At 34.5% G+C, this 26,441-nt stretch overlaps 1 protein-coding gene and 1 pseudogene across 1 annotated transcript; both read right to left on the reverse strand.

Moving 5' to 3' along the window:
- LOC141651812 (uncharacterized) overlaps nt 1-26,441 on the reverse strand; it is a 174,416-nt pseudogene that overhangs the window by 97,845 nt on the left and 50,130 nt on the right.
- On the reverse strand, nt 16,002-23,467 carry LOC141653620 (uncharacterized). Its single transcript, XM_074461449.1, has 4 exons — nt 23,458-23,467; nt 16,994-17,076; nt 16,791-16,893; nt 16,002-16,682 (listed from the first exon to the last, which is right to left on the reverse strand). Exon 4 carries the CDS (start codon nt 16,626-16,628, stop codon nt 16,215-16,217), a length of 414 nt encoding a protein of 137 aa, XP_074317550.1. The 5' UTR covers nt 16,629-16,682; nt 16,791-16,893; nt 16,994-17,076; nt 23,458-23,467; the 3' UTR covers nt 16,002-16,214.

Here is a 26,441-nt window from a genome sequence, read left to right on the forward strand (position 1 = left end):
CTATCATATCGTTCCTCTCCTCCTTGGCTATTTGGAGGTTCCGTTCAGCAGTTGCTATATCGTCATATAGCTGCAACTGCTGATGCTCCGTCAAGCCATCTTCTTTGGCGTCCTTCAGTACGGATCGAGCATCCGCAAGGTAGCTCTTGAAACTTTCCTCAATATGTAGCAACCGGCGGATGAAACTGTTGTTGTTCTCGATCATAGTAAGAGTCTTAAGGATGAAATCATTCATTTTGTTGGAGTTTGGAGTTTGTTTTGAAAGATTAAGTAGGGTTATTTATTTGGAGTTGGTTTTAGCAGTTAGGGTTTGGAGATGTATATATTGAGATAATGGAAATGTTAGTTGAGATAATGCAATGTATTTATACTAAGCAATGTGTGGGTTGAGTTGTTTTTTAATTAATATATATGTTAGGAAGTTGTGCCATGCATAATCATCATCATATCTCTCAATGCTGCTTCAAATCTTATTACTAACCCTTCTCATTCCATATTGTCCGTTCATATGCACAGTGATGTCAGTAATAATGCATGCATCGGAATTATAACGGGCCGTAATTATGCATGCATCTAGTAATATTTAATTTAATTTATTTTTATTTTTTAAGAACAAACAACAACGGTTATTTACAAACAACCCGTTGTCTTTAGTTATAACAACGGTTTTGTAAATTAAAACCCGTTGTTATAACTTTCCCCCCAAAATTGAGTCACACTTCCCACAACGGGTTTTTATACTTAAAACCGTTGTTAATATTTTTAACAACGGTTTCCTTAAGAAAACCAACCGTTGTTAAAACCTTTTACAACGGATGCTTTAACAACGTCTGCTTTTTTATATAACAACGGTTTTTGACCGTTGTTATAGCCTGTATTTGTAGTAGTGAATTTGGATTCGTTGTTGCTAGCCTGGCTATTAACTCCACATCTCCAAATTCATTATAGCCCTTTCTTACCCATTACCTCACTTACCCAAATGTAAGTCCTCGGCATGTGTCTTGGTCATTAATTGGATGCATATGTACGGTTGTAGAGACTTTACTCATGTTAGAATGCATGCATGTTCTTATAGGTCGAGTTAGGTGAGTGTTTTTACTTCTTTCTATCTCTTACTTATATACTCACCATGTGCCTATTTTGTGTGACGAGCGACCCGTGAGAGTCCGATATTTATTGAGACTTGCAAGGTCGACGATTCCGTAGTTTGAGACATTAATTTAACTCGTTTGCACTTACTTATTGCCGCTTTGTTGGTTGTTGCATTAAGTTGGTTTGGGTGGATAATTTGTAGCTGATGAGTTGGTCCCGTTTCGTAGTTGACTTTAGTTACATTCATAGTTTGCTTGGGGATAAGCAATGGCTTGGTTTGGGGAGATTTGATGCGTGTATTTTATATAAGGTTTTTACCTCATTTTTGCACGCATTTCTGTGTTATTTACGTGGCATCGAGCTACAAATTTCCCCGAATATTCTACTTTGGTGTGTCTTGTATAAATTACAGGTACGGACCAGAAAGGAGCAAAATCAAGCCTAAACTTGTTATTATCGCATGCATCTTGGAAAACAAGGAATCGGAGCTCGGAATCTGCCACTTAGAGATGCGTGAAATGGCCTCGAAAGGTTCCTAGGAGTCCACCCGTGCTTATATAGCTCGATCGACCAGTTTTGCTACTCATCATGGTCGATCGAATGCTTTATCCATCAAGAATCACTCGATCGAGCTCTGCTGTTACTCGATTGAGATAGTTGTTATTTGAAGTGTTCGATCGAGCTCCATCTTCATTAGATCGAACGGATTTTCAGGGTTTTCTCTCGATCGAGTTGTTTCAAGTCACTCGAACAAGAGCCTATGTGTCTCAGGCGGATTTTTGGTTATTCGCGAGATTTGCTTTTGTAATTTAGAATATAAGGTTATGACAGCGGTGATAATAGGTCTCTCGGCTGGCTTTCTCTTTTTTTCCTTCTACACATTCTTTCTACTCTCCTAGACTTTTGCTCTTGAACCCTAACTACGGATTTTGTTGCTTGTAATCGGTATTCTTTACTATACTCACTACTACAAATCTAGGCAACTACAACGCCCCTTTAACAACGTTTATGCACGAAAATCACAATAGACGTTGTAGAAGGTATGGCGCGATTTTCACTAAACTTAATTACAACGGGTATGGTTATATAACCGTTGTTATAAGTTTTAACAACGGGTTAAATTTGCACAACCGTTGTTAATAATTTGGCGCAAAATTGGCGCAAAGTTAGTGAAAAGTAATCACAACGGGTATTTTTAAACCCGTTGTTAATACTTATTTGACAACGGTTGTTGATTTACAACCGTTGTTAAAACTTATTTAACAACGATTGTTGTTGAACAACCGTTGTCAATACTTTCAATACTATAAACCACACAAACACAGATCGATTCTGACCACAAAACACATACATAACCTAACACAAACACAAACACAGACAAACACAAACACAAACACAAACACAGCAAACACACTTTCTCATCGTCTCTTTCTCTCTTTCTCTCTTTCTCATCGTCGCTTTATCATCTCGTCGTCACTGTTGGTTTCATCGTCTCTTACTTTCTCTAATTATCGGTAAATCTCGTCGTCCTTTGTTGGTTTCATCGTCTTTCATCGTCATTGTTTTCTTTTTTTAATTATTTCATTTGCATGTATATATGATGGGTTTTTATCGATCATTATTATGTTATTATTCGCTTAATTAGCTCGTAAAACAAATTAAATAAAATAAAACAAAGAAGAAGAAAGATGATAGAGAGGAATGCATGATAAACTTAATTAATAATTCATTAATATATATATATAAATATATATATATATATATATATATAAATACATAAATTAAAAAAAGAATTACATTTCTAAAAATGCAATTCTTATATTTTCATAGAGAGTCTTATTGTCTTCTATGATATCCCTCCTCTCCTCCTTAGCTATTTGGAGGTTTCGTTGTGATTGCTATATCGTCATATAGCCGCAACAAACGCTTTGCTCTGTCAAGCCATTTCTTTTGGCGTCCTTGAGTGCGGCTTGAGCATCCACAAGATAGCTCCTAAAACTGTCCTCGATGTGGAGCAACCTGCGGATGAAGCTGTTGTTGTTCTCGGTCATAGTAAGAGTTTTAAGGATGCAATCGTTCATTTTGTTGATGAACTTTGGAGTTGTTTGAAAGATTAATTAGGGGTTGGAGATTGTTTTAGCAGTTAGGGTTTGAAGATAGTGAGATAATGGAATGGTGGTTGAGATAATGTATGTATTTATACTAAGTAATGTGTCCTTTGAGTTGTTTTTTAATTAATATAATATATGCATGTTTAGGAAGTTGTGCCATAATCATCATATCTCCCTGCTTCAAATCTAATGTAAACCCTTCTCATTCCATATATTGTCCATTCATATGCTCAGTACAGGGATGGCAGTAATAATGCATGCATCAGAATTATAACGGGCCCCGTAATTATGCATGCATCTAGTAATATTTAATTTAATTTTTTTTTATTTTGTAAAAACAAACAACAACGGTTATGTAGATACAACCCGTTGTCTTTAGTTATAACGACGGTTCCTTGTAAATTAACCGTTGTTATAACTTTCCCACCAAAATTGAGTCACACTTTCCACAACGGGTTTTGATACTTAAAACCGTTGTTAATAGTTTTAACAACGGGTTGCTTAAGAAAACCAACCGTTGTTAAAACCTTTTACAACGGACGCTTTAACAACGTCCGCTATTTTATATAACAACGGTTTTTAGCCGTTGTTATAGCCTGTATCTGTAGTAGTGACTCTTGATTTATAATCAATTACTTGTTTTGTTTCCTATTCCTCCCTTTAATCCCTATTGTTGTTTCTCCATTTCATATCTTTACTATGTCGAATTTATGCGGTTTGTGTATTGTTGTTGCTTGTTCAATGATTATACATTGATAATCCTCCCTTGCTAAGACATAGGGGAGCCATGATTTTAAGGAAATTATGAAATAGGTATTAGACTTGATGCGAATTTGATCTATGTTGTTAATCATTACATATAACTGTTCTTGTCTATTTGAGTCGACGCAATTAGGTAATAAATCACGGTACACCTTGACCTAGATCGGAAGATTGGAAAAGGTAAGACCTTTAGCAAATATTAGGGCACTCTAGTGAGGGCGGAAGCTAAGCTAATAGTGTCTTAGGGTGAATTGAGACCGGAAGGAGATATTCATTGCCCTGTAGATCGAACTTACATTGACGTGAGACCTTAGATTACATTTCCTGAGAATCATGGTGAACCGACTGTCTTAGCTACTCTCTCTCTCTCTCTCTGTTTATTATTATTATCGACTTTCTCCTTTATTTCTCTCACTCTTTTCCTCTCTTTTAAACCTCATTAGATTATAACCATCATTTAAAAACCCTCCAAGAAATTGTGACTCAGACGGACTTAGTTTAGCAGACATTTTCCCATCTCCCTAAGGAGTTCGACCCTACTTACCGCTGACTTCTGTTAGTAGTACTTAGGTATTTATTTTTGGTACATAACGACCGAGTGCCCTAAGTACTCGGCCGAGTGGGCCTGTTTCGCTGAGAAATTGTGTAAAAAAAAATTTCTACCTTATCTTTTATCTCGAACCTCGTAACTTCGGCATCGATCTATCTTAAAATAATCCAAGTTTACATATTGTGATTTGTTGTTTGAATTACGCTTGCTACTCCAATTTTCCTAATTCGTTTTCTCAATTTCGACCATATAGTTGAGTCATCTCCCTCATTTTTGTGCAAATTGAAACGGTTTTATATATAAACATGTTTATTCAAGTTTTATCAAACAATCACATGACTTTGTTCAATTTCATATTAATGGTTAATTTTCTATATCATGAGAATGGTCAAAAATTAGATCTTTACGATAATTATTTTTTTTATTTCCCACAATGAATGAGCTAAGAAAATTGTGTTTTTTAGTCGATAACCGGATTTTTATGTTTGTTGTTAGGCCATATTGAACAAGAATGGATTAACGCTTACTGTTGATGTCGGATTTTACCTTGTATGCGAAAATTTCAATTTCTAAAGTTTGACTTGCCTTTCATTTTCATGAGTGAGGAATATGAAAAATTTTAGCCTTAAATTTTGAACCAAGTGAGGAATACGAACAATTTTGATTTTACCCAAATATGGTTTAATAGTATTGTAAATCTATAATATTGTTTTCATAATTTTGCAATAAAAAGGTGTGAGTCAAAATTTTCTCGTCTTAAAGGTTGACAAATTTCCCAAAAATGTTGTGAAAAGTATACATTATTCATTTATGACGTTCTTCATTCACTCCTTATTTCTTTAATATTTGATTTTGACGTTTTGTGAAATTGTATATAAGATTTTTGCCGTCTCAAGATTTTTCGTTTTGAAAGTGAACGATATAACTTTCCGGATTTTGACTCTTCTACGTTATGTTTTACACCAATCGAATAGTAATATTTTGAACTTGACCTATGGTGACATGTACCATTCTATGACGGGTTATTCCGTATTAAAGTTTTTGAGAAATTTGAGACAAATAACCTTTATGTTAAAGTTTTAATATAGCATTTCGCATCTAAGTAAATTTGAGTAAAAAAATTGCATAATGAGAAAGAATATTTTACAAGTTAGTAAAGTGCTAAAGTTCAATCTTGAAATTGCATCGTCTTTCAAAGTTCATTATATTTCAAATGTGCTATTAGTGCAATTTTTTAAGGTGTTGACCATTGATTTCCTATCCCCTCCATGTTGTTTGATTTGCTTGCTACCTTTCCATATCCGTTTCTGGCTTATTTTAATTCCATCATCCTTATCAGTTGAGTTAACCCGGGATATTCGGGCATGGAGTTGTGTGTGAGCCCAAAATAGTGTTTTCTCACCCTAGCCTTAGGCATCTGTTTCCGACAAGATGAGTGATTTTGGATATAGTCATCAAGTTTGATGAATTGGGAACACTACAACGGTAGTTTGGCCCATGTAATGCTTCGAGCATGGTGAATTGATCATGACAGACAACTTGTAAATAATGAGTGAAATGCAATCAAAAATTGGGTACTTAGCGACTGTGTGGACTCATAGATAGTGAACGCAATTTGAGGACATGTGAGGATAACCTTTTTAGCACGACTCGGACATTTTGGTTAGCATATGGTTGAGTTAGGACTTGTGGAACGATGAGGGAATAGTGTAGGCACTCGGAGAGTTGAAAGAAGAGTGATAATATATGAATTGCAAAAGTAATTAGGGGATGTGAAATTTGGCTTGGGGAATGATATGAGTTGAATAAATGGTGATAAGATTTAGGAATCTGGAATACGAGAGAGAGAGTACTAGAACGGGAGATAAGTTGGAGATTTGCAAGTGGTAACCCGACATTCAATGAGGAATTTGTTATATTTTTTTCGAGTGAATCCGTGTGAGGTGACCTACTTATGGATGAGTTTTATCAATTGTGATAGATAATGTGACCAGTGATCTAAGTACATAGGCATGATATGTGAAAGTGGTTGTGTTGGAGTCTGACCCTGAGAGTGGTAGCATAGATTTTTTTGTAAAGTTGCCTCCCAAGCGTTATTGTGAAAATGCCACGGTGTGCATCGTGATTATGTTGTAGTGCTTAAGTGAGTGGTGATGTTGTTACTGTTCCTTGAGAGTGCTGAGTGATTAGGCCGTGTCCATGAGATAGAGTAATATGTTGTGTTTACCGTTGTGACTAGAGTGTCGCACTACAGTGCAGTTGTCGGTGATGAAATAGTCGGATTGTGTTGGCAGTATGCCTTGGATGTTTTATTTAAATTGTGTAGTAATGGTGTCCATAAGGCCAATAGTTGTGTTTGATCCGGTTGTTTAATGGTATATGAGTCACCATCGGGATTTATTAGAATTTGTGTGATAAAATAGGAAGTTTGGAACCAAGTTGAGAATAAAAACATTCTGCCCTAGGTGACACTCGACCGAGTGGCCGCCTACTCGGCCGAGTGACCTTTTATACTCGACCGAGTGGTCTCCTTTGACCCTTTTTTTGTGGGCATTTGACCAAATATTGAGCATGTACCCTTATTTCGCGGTTTATATTAATTGACTTGGGTTGGATGACCATGATTGACCTTACATGGGTGATATGTGTGAATTGTTTATGTTTCACTACGTAATGTGACCTTTTGCAAAGTAAATGAAAATGGTTAATTCGACATGAGTTGGTTGATGACAAAATTGATATGATTACCTTGTTTGATGTATGTTAAGCAACGTGAGTTCATTTCGTTGTGTAAAAGTAAGATGAAAAATGCAAGTTGTGTGTTGCATGGTGATCATTTGCATGACTGTGATTGTGGTCTTCTATATGAGCGGAAGTGTTTGTAATAGATGGGAATGGATGTTGAAATCACATGTGTGATCATGTGGTATATTTGACGCGGTATATGCGTGGCATGGTTTTCGGAAAATGGGAATGTTGAGCATGGTTGAGTCACATGTCGAGTAATGTTGCATTGTTTGGTTGTTTCTTAGAATCCGCATGTTTATGATTGATTGGCATACATGTACATGTATGAGATTTGATGTGATTTATATGTGTGTAGTAATAATCGAGTTATACCCCGAAATTTATGCGTAGACTTAGAACCAATTGACTTGGGTGTTGTTGTGGGATTAGGGTTTCGAACCATGGGCGGGACCTTGTACCTTGACGTTTGGGAGGCTCGAAGGGTAGGGTTTATCCATGGCATTAGAACTATGTGTGATTCAATTATGGATTTGCAATAAGTAAGAGAGAGTGTTGAACTTGGAACATAGCCATTTATAGAATTTAGTAACGAGTGTATGAGACCGTATTTTTGAGCATGTTAGGCTAACTTCGGGACGAAGTTCTCTTTTAGGGGGAGTGAATGTAACAATTCGGAAATTTATGAAAGAGAAAGTATAGAATGTGAGAAAGTAGTGAGAATTGAGTGAAGAACTTTGGGATAAGTGTGATGTTTAGAAAGAGCGTATACGGTTGATAAACATGTGAGGTGCGAGAGAATGCATGAGATTTGAGGAAATGAGAGAGTGAGGTGAACTTCAGGGACGAAGTTATTTTTAAGGGGGGAAGATTGTAATACTCCGTATTTAATAATTATATAATAATAATATTTTAATATATTATATTTAACGAGTTGGGCTTGAGACGCAATAATAATAATAATTTAATAATAATACGATACATGTATGTATATGTATACCATACTAGCTACCCACATAGATATACCTTTCACCCTACCTTATCCACCCAACCCTATCCATTTGTAATCCACCATAATCCACAAAAGATAAGGGATAAGAGAGAAAGAGAGGAAAAAGGAGATTTCGTCACCTCACCTCAAGATCATAAGGTAAACCATCTTATACTAGCCTTTATGTTTTTATTTTTATACCTTTGACTCACCCGCGACATGAACCCACCGTGTGACCGACCGTGACCACCATAGGACCATCGTTGACCGCCCAAATAGGGCTTTGACCGTGGGTTTTAAAAGGGGATTTTGGGGATTTGAGTCGCGGGTTAGGGCTTCAATTTTAGGGCTGTTGCGGGTTTGGTTGGGTTCGGGTTTTGGGTGGTGGTTGTCGAGGGAAGAAAGGGGAGTTAAGGGGTGGTTTTGGCTGGTGTCTAGGGTGGTTGTGGTGGCCGAAATTCGAGGTACACTACTACGAAAACGCGGATACCGACGGCCAAAATCAGGCCGTACTGATGGCTTATCCGTTACTATTTTCATTTCCTGGCGGAAATTCCGTCAGTAACCAGGGTCAGCTTATTTCGTCACTAAAATACGTATCCTGACGAAATTTCCGTCAGTAAATATAAATACTGACGGAAAAACCGTCGTCTGATACTAGCACACAACTGACGTAATTTCCGTCAGTATATGGATTTACTGACGGAAATTCCGTCACATACGAGACACGTGGCATTTTTTGGCGGTACTTTTTAAAATCTGAAAAGGCAGGCCCTGACGGAAATTCCGTCAGTTTTTTTGCATTACTGACGGAAATTTCGTCGGTATGCGTGACACGTGGCAGACGGGTGGAAAATCTGGAAAATCTTAAAAAATGCCAATGACGGAAATTCCGTTGGTAGTTTGGACATTCCTGACGGGATTTCCGTCAGTTTTATTAAAAATAGGGCTTGAAAACAGCAGCCTGCTGCCCAGCCACGATGCGTTTTTGGATCGTTTCAAATACAACCAAAACCTGCAAAACACATAAAAAATCGTCGACCGCCAAGCGGGAATCCATTTTCACGCCGACCGCTATTTCGGGAATCAAGAGAGGCAACAAAAGAGAATTGAACGCAAATTTTTTACATAAAAAGTCGGTCAAATTCGTACATTGTCTTACTAATTAAACACGAATCACCAATGTTTTTTCATACTCCCTACTAGACGACAATACTAACCTAACTAAAGGCTCTAACCTATAGGCTCAATAAAACTACCACCTCCAAACCCGTATCCATCATCCTCAAAGTCAACCCGCCTATGTGGATTAAATTGTGAACACGTGTTTGGGGGTTGAGATGCTTGCATATCAGCCAAAGCCTTTTGCATTGCCGCCATTTGTTCGGCCTGTTCACGAACTATTTTTTCAAGAACAATTCGAGAGGCTCGCTCATTATTCATTTGGGTGGAAAGCTGTGAAATCATACTAGGCGCATAAGAGAAAGATCGTCGACCAGCTTTGTTAGTAGGAGGATTATACCATATTTCGGCCCCTTTATCTCCGGTCCCAAATATCCGGTTCTTCTCGTCAAAGCCCTTGACAGCCTTGTAGTACACCCGGATCTCGTCGGGAGACTGTCCAGGTGGCAATGGTGGACTCATCTCCTCATTGTAATCATGCTGAAAAAAGAAACAAAATCGTTAGAAATGAAATATATATATATATATATATATATATATAGAGGCAAGATCCGGTGAGTTTGCCACTTTCCGTGAGTTACCCCTATGTATATATATAATTGACCTAATAAAAGCAATTGCTCACAAATCACAATCATACGCACAAAAAAAATTAAACTCCTGTCTCTTTCTCTCTTCTCTCTCTCTCTCTCTCTCTCTCCTTTACTACCAAAATTGTTGCTACACTGTTATGATAAAAAAATCACACAAAAATTTCTCTAAAATCGATCAACAAATTCATCGTTTCATCACTTTTTTTTGTAAATTCCAGAAGTTTTACACAAAATTCATTAATAATTTCGATTACTTCAATTGAAACTCTCAGTTTTTTTTAATACTCAAATTTCGGAAAACCCTAACTCTTCAAATCACAACAAAGGTATGAATATTTCTTACGATTTCTTATTTAATACTCGAATAACTGCAGTATTTGAATTAATAACAAATTCTTATGATTTATGTCTTTTTTCCGGGATTAATAACATTAGTATTTCGATTAATTGTATATTTGTTGGGTGATTTTCAGGTGGAATGACGTTGAACACGAACAATTGATGCTTAATGGAATAATTGAAGTCGTGTAATAGAATAACTGATTTTGTATGATAGAATAATTACGTTACTGTAATAAAATAACTTGTTTACTGAGAATAAGGTTCTCTGGTATGTACAGTTATTTTAATGTAGAAACTCGGTTATTGTAATGAAGAAACGTAGTTGTTTTATAATAACTCAGTTGTTTACTGAGAATAATGGTCTCTGGTATTGATAGTTATTCTAATGTATAAACTCAGTTATTATAATGAATAACTCATGTTATTGTATTGAGTTGTAACTCAAATATAGCCAACTTTCTATCTTTTGTTTGTTTCATCTTGTTTAATTGAAAAACTGGTTATTTTCAATAGAATAATTGATTTTTTTTCAATGAAATGAGTGAGATTGGTTAATACAATAACCAAGTTAATATACCCTCTTCCCGATTTGGTTAGCGTGCTTTAGAAGAAAAAGACGAGGAAGATGAAAAAGAAGCTAGATCATAAAAATTAAGAGGATGAAGATGAATTGGAATCTGAATTTGACAGAAGCAACACTGATTTACAACATAAATATTGAGTAATCACGTTAGAGTCGTATAATAATTGTCTTAAATTATTACAATAACCGTGATTGAACTTTATAATAACCACGAGTGAGCCATTGTGTACTATAATAATTATTATTACAATAACCGTGATTGAACTTTAAAATAACCGTGATTTAACTTTACAATAACCGTGAATGAACTATTGTGTACTTTGTCTCATACTTCATCGTTGGAGTTAAACATTAACAGAAGTTGTCTTGCTGGTGTTTTCACTATTCTTCCCAATGAGAACCATGTCTCAATCAATAATTGAGATTGGTTAATGCAATAGCAAAATATGAAAAATAAAATGATCTTATATAATAAGGTTAAAAACATCACTTAATTTCATTATATGACTATTTATTTCCAACATATTACACTTAAACATCTCCAACAAACTATATCTAACCATCATCATCATTACATCTAAGCATTTAAAAGAATACATCTAATAGTAGTAACATTACAAATATTACATATATTTATCTCCAATACTACGTCTAAAAGTAGTTTTCCATTGAGAACTGTGTATTGTCGTTGTTTTCACCCTTCTTCTACCAGTATTTCTTCCTGGCCAAAAACCATGTTTTGCCTACTGATGAGGATTGAACTAGTAGAAAACAAAAGCTCACTGAAAGAAATAAAAGTAAAAAAGGGTAAGTTATAAATAACTATGAAACCATAAGTAGATTATATAAGACCACAACAATAACTCTAAATTGAAATAAGTTAAAACAATACAATAATTGAGATGTAATATTACTATAACCAACTTAAACAAATTATATAAAAGGACGTCATCTTATAACAACTCTAATTTGAAATAACTAAGCTAAAACAATACAATAACTAAGTTTGAATAATACAATAACTCGGTTAAAGCAATACAATAACTATTATTAATAGTATATATTCTAACATGGCAAATAAGAAGTAACTACAAAATACAATAACTGAGTTTGAATAATACAATAACTCGATTAAAGTAATACAATAACTGTTATTAACATATGAACACAATAAATAAGAAATAACTACAAAATTAGCAGTGGCTGGTAATTTGACGCATCGACTTCATTAACAAGCTGATGAGAACTTAGAGCAATGAAAGATAGAAACACGAGAGAATTGCGTTCAAGGAGATTGAATACACCACTGCAAAAACAATCTCTATCGACTCAAAAATTAGAATTACAAGCGTTTTTACTTTATTGTGTTGAGTTCCAGTCATATAAATTGTAAATCCTCAAGTTGATCGAAATTTCATTTGGAAAATCATAGTACCGAGTGCAATAAATTTTGATTTTGTTAGATTATTTTTAAATGATGAAATTTTGATTGAAATTGATAAAAACAATTGTCTCATGGAAGACGTAGAAGCATTTGAGAAGGAGGGAGAGAAGGTGTGTTTGACAAAATGAGAACATAAAGATGGCAGGGGCTGAAATTTGAGGATTTATTGAGTTTGCTAGATTAAATCTCAGCCATCAATCTTAGTTTAGATCAAGGGTTCATATTTAGAGGGGTAACTCACCAAAAGTGACCCAACTCATATGATCCTACTTATATATTATATATATATATATATATATATATATATATATATATATATATATATATATATATATATATATATATATATATATATATATATATATATATATATATAGAATTAGGATCACATGAGTCCATCCTATCTTTTTAGTCTCGTGAGTCCACTTATGTATCACATGTTGTACTCGAAAATATCACGTTTAAAAAAATTTTTTTTTTTTTTTTAAGTCTTAGCTGTGATATTGTTTAGTATAAGCTCTGATATTGTATCTAGTCCACGAGTCCAGTAAAAGAGTATCACAAGTTATACAAAACAATATCACACATTACAATAAACAATATCACTGGTTGTACTAAACAATATCACGAGTTATACTAAACAATATCACAGTTTACCCTTTTTACGAGAACATCATTAGAACCAAATTGGAGTAGGGACGACTACACTATTTGTTTAAATGATTAAAAACCTGATAATCTTTATACGGTTTTACAACTAAGTGATAAGGATATCAATCCTAAAGCTACTCTAGGTTCCACGCAAGACAAAGATCAAGAATAATGCAGTCAATTATTCTTGATTGACAATGATTTTATTTGTTTCTATTTGCGTATCAATTAGCCTTATTCTTCCCTAATTATGTGTGAATATAATATGGTAGTTTAGGCAACATATATCTTGCTTGTTGTATATATACATGTATTCTGTTTACTTTGTAAATCATCAAACATTAATACAATAGCATCTTAAATTATCTTGTATCTCTTATACTAAGTTCTCATTTGATCGCATCAATGAAGATGGTTTTGCTGTTATCACTATTCTATTTGTAATTTTCATGTCATCTGACGAATTACGCGGAAACATATGCTCTTTAACGTATTTAAAGTAAAACTAATGTTAGATGACCTGTGTATTACGTGTATCTTCCACCTAGTTGATTTAATAGTTCATTTGATGTATTGCAGATGCAGTAATTTTTAGACATCATGTATATACAATTCATACATAATTCTTTATCGAATGTGTCGCCCTGCATCATATGTTTATGAATTGTCTCTACCTGTATCCTGTGTTTCTGAACCACACTTGCGCCAACCTCCTGCTACGATGGTAATTGGTAAATTTGCATTATGCTTTTCTCGGATGGTATGATGAAAACTGTCGTCACCAGTACTATAAATGATGTAAATTACGTGTGACTGATATTACTTTGTATAACGTGTGATACTTTTTTGGACTCACGGGACTAAAAAAGATAGGTGGACTCTTGGATCTTGCTTTATATATATATATATATATATATATATATATATATATATATATATATATATATATATATATATATATATATATATATATATATATATATATATATATATACCGTTCTTTGTAATAAAAATAGGGTATTGCTCTTTCACATACGCATTTTACTCTTTTACATACGCATATTACACTTTTACCCCTTCCATTTTTCAATTTTCTTTCATCCCTCGTCTCTCATATTTCATATTCCCCACCATTGGCACCACCTCCATTTCCCTACCGGACCACAACCAACCTCCTATCACTAGCGATCCCACCCACTAGAGATACCACCTGCTTACCCCAACCGCCGATAATTACAGTCACGACTCCACCAACAAACCACCCTGGCCTTCACGCAACCCCAGTCGATCTTGATAACGTAATAATTCCCACACGGTCGCACACCACCATGTTCCCTATTTTCTCATTCATGTTAAAATTCATTAATTGAACAAAATGACAAGACAATTTGACAAGTAATATGGACATTGTATTGGTATTTCATATAGTTGAAGAAATGCGAAATGCGGCACTGCAATATTGCGTCAAACAAAGCAATCATATGAATTCCACTAATAAAAGAGAGAACTTCTTGCCAAGTCAGTCCAAAATCGTTAGTAAAACGCAAATTGCATGTCTTTCAACTCAGCCAAGTTAATTTTTGCGCAATGCAATTTTGTCTAATATAAAGCAAATTAATGTAGTTTTTTTTTATAAATCGAAGTAATAATTTGTTCAATAAGATTCATAATTGAAGAACTTGAGTGAAATTTAATTAGGATTTTTTATAAGAGAGGGAAAAGATAAAATTAAGGTTTTTTAGTTGAGGAAAGGGTAGTGTTTGGAAATATTATGAAAAAAATATATGTGAAAGAGTAAATGTCGTATGTGAAAGAGTAACCCACTCGCCCTTCTTATTTTTCTTCGTTTCATAAACAACTTGTACGGAGTGGCCTCTTCACCCTGAAAGTAGTATGGAAACAAGTAAAATCAAGTATATATTTGTCAATCATATATATTAACCACTTTTTAAAAGCAATATAAATAATACTTACAAATTCCTTAAAAGTATCGGAGCAACTCTTCCGACCAAGAGTGTGGGTGCCCAATGCTTTCCCATCTTTACCACCCGACTTCCTATTTGTCGTGTTGATTTTTGAATGTTTGGCAAAAGTGGAATCTTCAGGCCTAGTCTTAAGGTTCTCCCACCAAGTAGTTTCGTGCACCCACTTTGGCTTTTTCTTATTATATTTCAGTCCATTAATAAGAGTGGTAATCCGTCTCGTTACCCTCGACTGCCACTCAGGCGTAGGATCATAGCCACGATCGATGGATCTTACATGACTCTGTTTCAAAAACAAGTGTGAAATTAGTTATATAATACTTAAGAAAATTATTATAAACTTACGAAAATTATTATTGAAATACATAATTATAGATAAGTGTCAAATTAATTACCGCAAAGTAATTCCACATCTTCTAACGCTGTGTGAGGCTCGCTTCACCCCACCTAGTGAAGTACTCATCTCCTAGGTTACGGGTGAACGACCAAGTGGCATATCCTAGGTTACGGGTAAAAATTAAAAAATTAACATAAACTTACCAAAAATGATCTGGCCGACCACGAGCTGATGAGAGAATCACCTGCATGCCCTCCTGCGCCCGTGTTGGAGGTTCAGGATTGGCCTCATCCTCAATCTCCCCGTCCTCCCGATCATGTTGAGATGCACTACTATTGCTCCCAAAAACACGGCGAAAAATATTCGCCATAATCACTGCTTAAAAACAATTCAAATTGTTAGTTCAAAGAAAAAATCGTTAGTTCAAATCAACCATTTCTGCAGGGTATATATAAACAATGGAAACGAACACTAACTATAATTTTAAACAATGCAAATTTTATTGAATGTTTAAAATTAAAACTTTTTTACAAATGTATTAATAATTGTACAATTACAACTAATCCTCCTCACTATCACTGTCACTACAAATCAAAGAGGTTCATCATCTGAAAAAAGCACTCCTACTTCTTCTTCTGATTCCTTATTTTTGTATCTAATAAGTTCTTCAACTTCATCTTCATCCCCTTCTTCTCCGACGTCTCTATCATATTCCCTTTGACCTCTTTCCACTGCCACTTCGTATACATCTTCATCCTCTATATCTTCCAACAAAATCGGTGAAATTGAGTGATCATTCATAACCACATCTTCTTGAAAGACACTTTCTTCAATAGGAGCATCAACTTGTTATCTTGCCTTGGTTTTAAAAACAGCGGACCACTGAATACCTTGATTACCTTTCTTAATGGTTGGATAAGGAGCATAACAAACTTGATCGACTTGAAAAGCTGCCACAAATGGGTTATGTCCACGAAGTTTCTTTTTCTCATTTACATCAACAAGTCCATAAACCTTATGGATACTAAGTCCTTGTGGGGAATTATCAAACCAATCACATTTAAACAATATAACCATATAAACCCTTTGCTCGGCATAATAAGAAAGCTCAATTACTTCATTAAGGGTTCCATAGTAGTCCAACCCTTCAGTTGAATTCACAGAAACCCCATTGCTTAACGTAGATTTCGAAACATCAACTCCCTCCTTAAAAGCTCGAAATTTATAGCCATTGATGGAATACCGTCTCCAAGACTTCACCATGTTACTAGGACCCAATGTTAAAGCTATTATTAGATGATCCTTCCATCTATGAACCTATGAATAAAAAAAATGTTAATTAAGTTGTTATATTTTTTTTCAATATTTAATAAGAAATTCAAATTTGTAGTTCAATTTCAAAGAAAATAATGTACCATCACTTACTTCATTTCGGAACCATTTCGGAAAACTTTTGTCATGTTTTGCCCAACCATCATCAGAGGACGTGACATCAGGAAATTTGATTTTGATATGTGTCTCAAATTCCCTATAAGTAGGGAAAGCGTGTTTTAGTTATGTATTACCTATAAATTCGATCTAATTTGATAATTAAAAAACAATTGATTAATGATGAAGTATTAACTTACTTTTCATAAGTCTCTAAAAATTCTCCACAATTCCTTAGCGCATAAAAATGAGCTTCTTCATACTCTTTCTCAGTCAAGTACCTCTGTATACATTTCCCGGTTGTAGTTCTCATGTCATCATTGAATAACTCAGGTAACTTAAATTTTAACTGGTCATCGGATTTAAACCAACATCTAAGTCTTTTGCTTTTGTGTCAATGTGATCTTCGAAATAAAAGGAACAGAAATTTGAAATTTCCTCCAACAAAAAAACGTTGCATATTAAACCCTCCACCCGAGCTTTGTTGCCAATATTTTTTTTTAAATGATTAGGAAATCTCTCAAATGGATACATCCATCGATATTGAACAGGTCCTCCAACTTTCGCTTCATAAGGTAGGTGAAGAGGCAAATGCTCCATGGAACTAAAGAAAGACAGGGGGAAATATCTTCTCTAACTTGCATATTATCTCCGCAATGTTTGACTCTAGACGTTCCATAGAATCAACTCTAATCATAGAAGTACACATGTCTCTAAAAAATTGGCTTATCTCAGTTATTGTATTCCAAGAACCGGTCAGGAGCTACTCTTTCAATGCAACAGGGAGTAGTCGTTCCATAAAGACATGACAATCATGACTTTTCATGGAATGCAACACCATCTTTTTATGGTCAACATACCCACTCAAATCTGAAGCATAACCATCCGGGAATTTTAAATTAGCAACCCAGTCACATAGAGCCTTTTTCTCCGCGGTTGATAAAACAAACCTAGATCATATGGGCCGTTTATAGAAAAGTTCATTAAAGTCGTCTTTACCCTTAGGGCCAAATTTAGTTTTACCTGGTACATCCATCATGGTGTTGATAAGTTGTTAAAAAAAAATTTCTCAATGTGCATAACGTCTAAGTTATGTCGAATCAGCAATGTTTTCCAGTAGGGAAGTTCCCAGAATATGCTTTGTTTCCACCAACCTTCATTCTGATCTTTCAGTCTTTTCAATTCTATATCAGAAGCATCAACTATTTTTGGCAAGTCTTTTACGGAATCCCACACTTCATCACCCGTTAGTTTTGATGCGGCTATGCGATTCTCAGTTTTTCTGTTTTTTAGAAAATGCTTACAATTGTTGGGGAAAGAATGGTCAAGCCTTAAGAACTCACAGTGACAATCAAACCAACAAACCTTTTTGCTATTTCTAAGCCAAAAAGATCTATGATCATTTTCTGGACAATAAGACGATATCCACTTGTGGACCAACCAGCAAGCATGCCATATGCCGGGAAATCCTTGATCGTCCACATTAATGCAGCCTTTAATTGAAAATTTTGTTTCTTAGAGACATCGTAGGTGTCCACGCCGGTTTCCCAATGTTGTTTCAACTCTTTGATCAACGGTTGGAGGTAGACATCTAAATTTGACTTAGGGTTCTTAGGACCGGGAACGAGCACAGATAAGAACAGAAATTGTCTCTTAATGCATAACTAAGGAGGTAAGTTGTACAGAGTCACAATCACGGGCCAACAGGAGTATTTCGTCCCGAACTGCCCAAAAAGTTGAAATCCATCCGTACACAAACCTGGCCGAACATTCCGGGGTTCACTTGCAAAATCTGGATGCTCTCTATCGAAATGTTTCCACGCTTCTATATCACTTAGATGTGCCATTGTCCCCCTTTCTCTTAATCGGGAGTTTTTGTAGTGCCAACTCATCTCACCTGCTATGTGCTTGGTTGCATATAGTCGTTGTAACCTTGGCGCAAGCGGGAAATAAGTTACTGCTTTACAAGGAATTCGCATCCCGCTTGAATTCTTTTTACCTTTATACCGAGATGCACACCACTTTATACATTCTTCAAGATTAGAATTTTCCTCTTGTGGACATGGGCCACAAGCTGGTCTGTGGATTTGGGCCACCTATCGGTTCGTAGTCACGGGCCACCTGCACGCCAAGCCAATCTGTGGACATGCAGCGGTCTTTTGGAAGCTACGCTCGGTGGCGTAAAAATGCTTTCGACCGGATCGCTTTAGATCGGTCGTTTTCGTCTCGGCAAAGGTCTCGAAACGATGAGATGTTCGGAGTCGCCACCAAGCATTTGTGGGATGCCTGGAACCCATTCGAATCCACATTATACCTAGGTTAATCAAGGCAAAAAGCGGTGCTTGACATAGGTACTAAAGATAAGGACTCGTCCCCCTTTTAGCATTATATGCCTAAAATGACTCTCGTACGCCCTGGATAAGGCCATCCACTATCCAAAGGTTCTGAGTAAGGGGTGAGGGTATGTATTGGGCAGCCCTTTAATCAGACACCCAATCCCGCCCGCGTTAGAGGCCTCTACTGATCGATCGTGGTTGTTTAAGTGCAAAAGTTGATAAAACGGTGTAAATGCATGAATGCACATCCAAAAGTTTTAACCTAACATGTGAGAATTTCCTAATAAGTCGGTTTATTTATCCAAATATCAAGAAGACGATGTCGAGTCGGATTTAGATTGATTTGCATGTAAAAACGGAAATTAAACATCCATTTACCAAATTCGGGTTATGATGCTTAACACGATCCATTTATTTGAAAAAGAGTGTCAAATGACAAAGTGTAAAAACATAAACTTGTCAATCGGATCTGTCACATATTCGGGTTAACCGTAAACGGGATCGTCCTGGTCAAGTGCTAAAATGACACAGAACAGTGCCAGGCAACCCCATTGGGGCGCGAGACTATTGGCGAGGGAACGTTCCCTGCCCTGGTTTTAAAATATGAAAACAGACGGCCTCTTGGGGCGCGAGTTAGACGACGACACAAGGGGCGTCTCCTGGTTGCTAAAAAGGTTGTTTAAAACCATTTTTTGTGATTAATGATTTGCAAGTATGATTTGAATGACTCAGAATAATTACTATTATGTTAGTAATATTCGTTGTCGTATTTGCAAGTTTGGAAAGCATATTAAAATGTGTAAAAGGAAAATGTTTGATTTGAACTAATTATGTTAAGTTCAATTATTTGTAATTAGTCAAGTTTGTCATCGTACTCGAATTAAACCGACATGGTATACAGAACCAAGGATGATTATCAATTACGACTAATATGTTTACGAATGTAAATAAATGAGAAAAATGGTAAATAAAATAAAAGGGGGTTAAAATTGTTGGAGTGTCCCCGACAATAATGCGATCACATTGTTGATCATATTGAGATCACATGTTTAAATCTCATATTAGAATACGTAAGGGATGATTCATTTTATAGTCAACTGATCAACATTAATCGGTAACGATTGGCTTGCTAGAGTTTGACGTTACTGTCGTGGGACGGTGGTGGTCAGTTGATCCCTTAAGGTCACACCTAAAGGATGATGCCCTTATCTGTAAAGTTGATTAATTGTATGACGATACATGTTGATCAATTCCTTTAAATTGAACAATTCAATTGTGAGAGAGAATATTATTTCTTATTTTAATGAGATTAAATAAGATTTATTTTAGTAATAAAAATGCTTTATTACTAAAATTGTTTATTGTTTGAGAAACAATAGAGATAAGAATGAATGGTTAATTATAATTACAAGATGTTGTGAATTATAATTATATGACCCATTTTATTTATGTGATCAAGTATCACTAGTCAATTTGTTGTATGTAATTTAATTCATTTATAAAATGATATTTATGTGATAAATATGCATTAAATTAATTAATAACATGTAACATACTACATGTGACATATTGTGTTACAAATGACAAATTGACAAAATAAAATGATAGTCCATTTTATGGAAGTGGACCGAAATGTAGTGGGTTTAGTGGATGGTGGTGATTTATTTTAATAAGCTAAAATAACATCACCATGACACTACTTACCTAGCCTTACATGCCTAAGGTTTTGATAAGAACAAAAGCAAAAGTGAAGGACCATATATTGGTCCTCTACCACTCCTAAAACTGTGTGGCCTCCTCCACTTTAGAGGACTTTTGTTCTCTACTCATTCTCTATATTCTTGTCCATTCAAAATACATGCAAAGGTTATGCATTATTCTCTCTACTCTTTAATATTCATCTAAAATATGAGAAGATTCAATCAAAATTACTAATATTATTAGTGTAATATATGAGTATTAGTAATCAATTTTAAGGTAAACAACTAAACAAATATCTAGCACATATTATTTAGTAGAGATAAGGGATAATCTTGGGTTCAATCAAGAGGAGTGGCTTCTATACTTGAAGTCTTTGGAAGATTATCCTTATACTCATCACAGCTCAAGAACAAGTGAAGGTAGAAGATCTTACTTGTGCCCAAATATCCGAAATATCAAATGTAAGGAACCAGTTTTCTCCTTACTCTTGTATTTGTTTTGCATGCATAAGATCCTTAAGTTTTTATGACTAAAATTTTAAACCAAAATATGTGACATTTAAAATATGATTTCTAACAAGTGGTATCAGAGCCATAGGTTGTTTGCATGCAAATCAATTTATTGTTTTTCCGAGTTAATCTTATTAACAAATAAAAATTGTAGTTTTGTGTTTATTATGATATATCACGAAATCACTTTGCATGTTAAATTTTCTGGTCCTAAAATGTATTTGGGATATTTTGGTTCATTTATGGATTTTATTGTTCATTTTATATATTATTGGCATTAAAATGTGATATTTATGAGAAAAATGTCATTTTTGGACGAAAAATAGCTAAACTTCGAATTTTCAGTGGTTTTTGGATATGTTTTTATATATTTTATCTACTGATTGCCTGTAAATTTTCATGTTAAAATAAGTTGTTTTGCTCGAAATATGAATTTTATAAGTTAAAATCGTATTTAAATAGGTAAATAGGTTAATATGAGTTATATTTCGAATATGGTCATGGAAATTTATTATGTTGTCAAATGCAATTTTAAAATATGTGTGTAAAATTTTTGGCTATAGTGAAGTCTTTTTGCATGATTTATGAATTTTTGATGAAAAATCACATAAATAGTGACTATAATTAGTAAGAATGCTAAAACATACTTCATGACTAAACAAAAACATCACATGTTTCATTTTATCATATATTTCAGATCTAAAAGTGAAAAGTTGATGAAAATAAATTTTCTCATATTTTAATGGTCATATTTGTTAAAACCGATAAACCGCAACATTGTTTTTCTCGATAATATTTCTAAATTTTTAACCTAAGTTTTGAACATTATGAGTGTCATGGTATTTTTCCAGAATGTTCATGAGTTTAAATTTCAAATTTTGAAATTATTTGTAATTTTTATAATTTAATTTGAAGTTTATAGCATAATTTTGTATTTTTGGTCCATAATGAACAATATTAAGAAATCAAGTTGAGTTATTGTCAAAATATTAGTGAAGACTAATTTTTGAGTCCTAAGATGGTTAGGGTAATTAACTTGTACATAAATATAAATTTATGAGACATTTTGTGATTTTAATAAGTTAAATCATGCAAATCCATAAAAACCGATAAAATATACGATATTGGCTCTTAAAAGGCGATTTAGCATAAAATTAAGCATGTTCATACATATTATAATGCTGCATTTTATTTATGATTGTCATATTTTTATTTTATATAATTTTTGAATTATGTAATTTTACTTAGTATGGCCTTAGTTATAATTGGTATTACCCGAAATGTATGGGAATATCGATTCTAATGTAATTATTGTGATCTCGTATCACCGTTTTGTAATTTAATAGATTTAATTTTTATTACAAATGTATAATAGGAAATTATGTAATTTTTATTTATTATTTGTAATTTTCCCGGAGTTTCCATGAAGACAGTGTTATCTCGAGATGCGTGTCAAGACCGAAGTTCAAGGGACCAAAGAAGTTGGTTTCCGAATTTGTAATAGTTTATTAGATTTACTTTTTTAGGAAGGTCATACTAGGATTTTATTTTTATGCTTTGCTTTTTATTTACATGTTGCATGCATCGCTAAATCGCCATAACTAAACATGCATTTTAAATCGAGTTTATCGACCGTGTGAATTACAATTATCGTAGTTCACCGCTTTAGTTCACTTAAAACGTGATAGATAATAAATTGACATGACCTCTCGCTAAAATAAACAATTGAGACTTAGCCTTACCAAAAAGTAGAAACCATGAAAATCTATTTCGTTAGGGAGTGCGCTCGGCCAAACCGGGGTACAAACCTTGTTACGTAGTGGAAGTGGGTGATAAATGTCTATCCACCGAATTCATGTTGATGAGGGTTGTATCGCCAAAGCGTGCCCAAGTTAATGTGAATTTGGATCATGGACACATTTATTCGAAATTTGGGTTGAACTCAACAAAAGTATTCTCGACCATAGCTGGATGTGTTTTGTGAAAGATCATAGATCCTTATTAGACTCTCTAATAAAAATTAAATTATCTCATAATTTATCATTTTGCTGATCTCTGTAACATGCATGCAAATAAAAAAGCATAAAAACAAAAGTTAAGGAAAAACAATTTCCTTACATTGATTTTATGGTAATATGGGCACAAACTAGATCACCTATCTAGTATGTTCTTGAGCTAAAAAGAAATGGATGATCCTCCTTGAAAAACTCTCAAAAAGAAAGTCTCCTTCAAGTTGCACCCATGAACAAATCACCCAAATAATCTTACAAATATTAACTAGATATTTGTAAAACTTACCCTTGATAATATTTGTAATATTACTAATACTCTTAGTAATAATATTTTGATTACTAATTTCTTAGTTAATGATGTATAATAATTTTTAGAGGGAAATACCAACAAGTTTTATTCACATGCAAAATAGTGCACAAGTGAAGTAGTGTAAAAATGAACAAAATTTGGAGTATATAGGAGGAAGTGGCGGGTGGAGTGTAGTAGTGGAGTGTAGGATTCATTTTCCTTATTTTATTGTCCAACACATTATGACACACATAATGATCACATGACAATTATGGAAGAAAAATAAGCAAAGTGTAATGATCATGATCATCCATTACACTCCATTTACACGGTCCAATGTCCCATTTACGGGTCCATTTTGGTTCTTATATTTGTCGCACAAATACGTGTAAAGTTTATTTAAACATCGTTTCATGTTTAAATGCTTCCAAATAATTTCGTCCAAATCACTCCGTAAATATACGTGTACCGCTACACATATTATTTACGTACTAATATTAATCACATTAATCAATTAGTACAATTTTAGTGAATTAACAATTAATTAACTAAAACCCTTCTCCCACAATTTATTATTCAATTATTGCATAGTTAAATAATAACTGTCGTGCCTCGAGTTCGCAACTCGAAATCTCTCTAAAATAATCGACTAACCATTTAGTCTACAAATCAAGGGACTAATAAATTGTATCTCATACAATTAATTAGTTGTCAATTGGGGTTCGTTCCTTTAGGTGTGACCGAAAGGGGTCAGTTGATCACTGCCGTCTCACGACAATAACGTCAAACTCTAGTCAGCCAACCGTTATCGATTTACGTTAATCAACTGACGAGGATCAAATAATTAAATATCTGATGATATTCCATTAATGAGATTTATTGTGTAAACGCACTATTGTGGAGGACACTAACTCCAACAATCTCCCACTTGTCCCAATTCTCTTGTCCGTTTTAATCTCCCACTCAATGCAAGGTGTCTTTCAGGTCGCACTTGCACATGAACATATCGCGAGTGGTTTTCTCGATCGGGAGTGTGACTACCTGACCGGAAAGATCTCTCATAGATTACTTCTGAGCGTGGCCATGCATTTGTAGTCATTAACTCCTCGAGTGGCCTTGAGATATAGTTTACCCAACGTGGGTGGACAATTCCTGTATGCCCTATCTATCCTATTGCACAATACAGATCACCATGACCTAGTAAATGCCCTTTTGGCCTCCTTTCACGGCACGACCTAGGACAAAAACCAAAGTCACTCGAAAACTGCACTTGCTCAGATAATAGTCTCCAGTCAAAAGAATCGACTCATTAGAACATCTTAGAGATCCCCGCCACGACCAGGCGTCTATAATAGAACTTAGGGACTCTCTAAATGGTCACTGTCCGGCAAAGTGTCACACACTCTGCCTATGTAATCGATTAGTCATCACGTATGAGCTTATGGTGTTGAACAACCATCAATCGACTTACAATCTAGTCACTCCGAGATGTCACCTCATTAAGTGACTAGGGACAAAATACAATGTTCATCTTGTTCACTTGAATAGTATTCAACATAGTCTCCACAACTTATTCAGATAAACAAGGTATTCAATGTTTTCAGTCAAACTGAATAATTGAGTTCTTAAAGACACTCTAACAATAAATGCGATCATCACTTACGTAAATATCAATACTCTATCCAATATTTACATAACGATCTTTAGCAATTAAAGTATACTCCTCAATTCACATTGAGATGACATAACCATCATGTCTACGGCTTTGGTTAGAGGATAAGCAACAGTTGTATCACTCTAATTTCCATTGCTATTTTCCTTTGTTCAATGCAATCTTTGTTGGAGCTTGTGTCCTCCACAAATTAGTGTGATAACATTTGTAAATCTCTTACAGGTTCACAAGGGTATACTTCGTATTTTAATCAGTTGATTAACGATTACCTAATAACGGTTGGCTTGCTAGAAATTTTGACGTTATTATCATACAGATGGCGGTGATCAACTGGTCCCTAAAGGTCACACCTATAGGATGTGTTTGAGAGATGTGGTTATAGAAATATGATCACATTGATGCCTAATATGACTAAACAGTTAGTCAATGTGTTGATGAGACAATTATTTAATGAAGATTAAATAATATTAGTTGAGACGAATTAACTGTCAATTCGTAAATTGAATATAATAAGTTATATTTAATTAAATGTATGTAATGTTAGCTTGTACGAATTAATCTGTTAATTCATAATTAAATGTAATCGGTTATATTTAATATCAACAAGATGAATGTGTCATAGTGGTAATAGTGAGGGTACACAAACCAAGAGGTCATGGGTTCGATCCTCACTAGATGACAATTTAACACATTTTATACATTTTTGGAATAACCGAAAATAAGGAAATAATACTCCTTATTTCGGTGATATGGCGAATTTAGGGAAGATAATATCCCCCTTATTCACTCCCATTCTCGGTTACAATAAGAGGGAAAGGGAGATCATTTTCTTAACCCTAATTCTCTTTTAACCTAATCCCTCTCTCATGAGAAAACACAAAAAAATAACTAAATTTTTACAGAAAATTTGGATCGATTCTAGCATAATCAAAGGGCATATCTCATATCATCTTGGGTGAAACTGATAGGAGAATATCATTGTGATATTGATCATAGGCCGTAATTGCTAGGACCGAAAGCTATCTCTTAATCCCTTAATTTTGTTTATGTAATTTTATTTTATGACTAGTGATCATCTTCATAAAATTCGTTATAATCCTTGAATATAAAGGGATTCATACAGATTTAT

The sequence above is a fragment of the Silene latifolia genome, chromosome 4, assembly GCF_048544455.1.
Source record: "Silene latifolia isolate original U9 population chromosome 4, ASM4854445v1, whole genome shotgun sequence".
Taxonomy (NCBI): Eukaryota; Viridiplantae; Streptophyta; class Magnoliopsida; order Caryophyllales; family Caryophyllaceae; genus Silene; species Silene latifolia.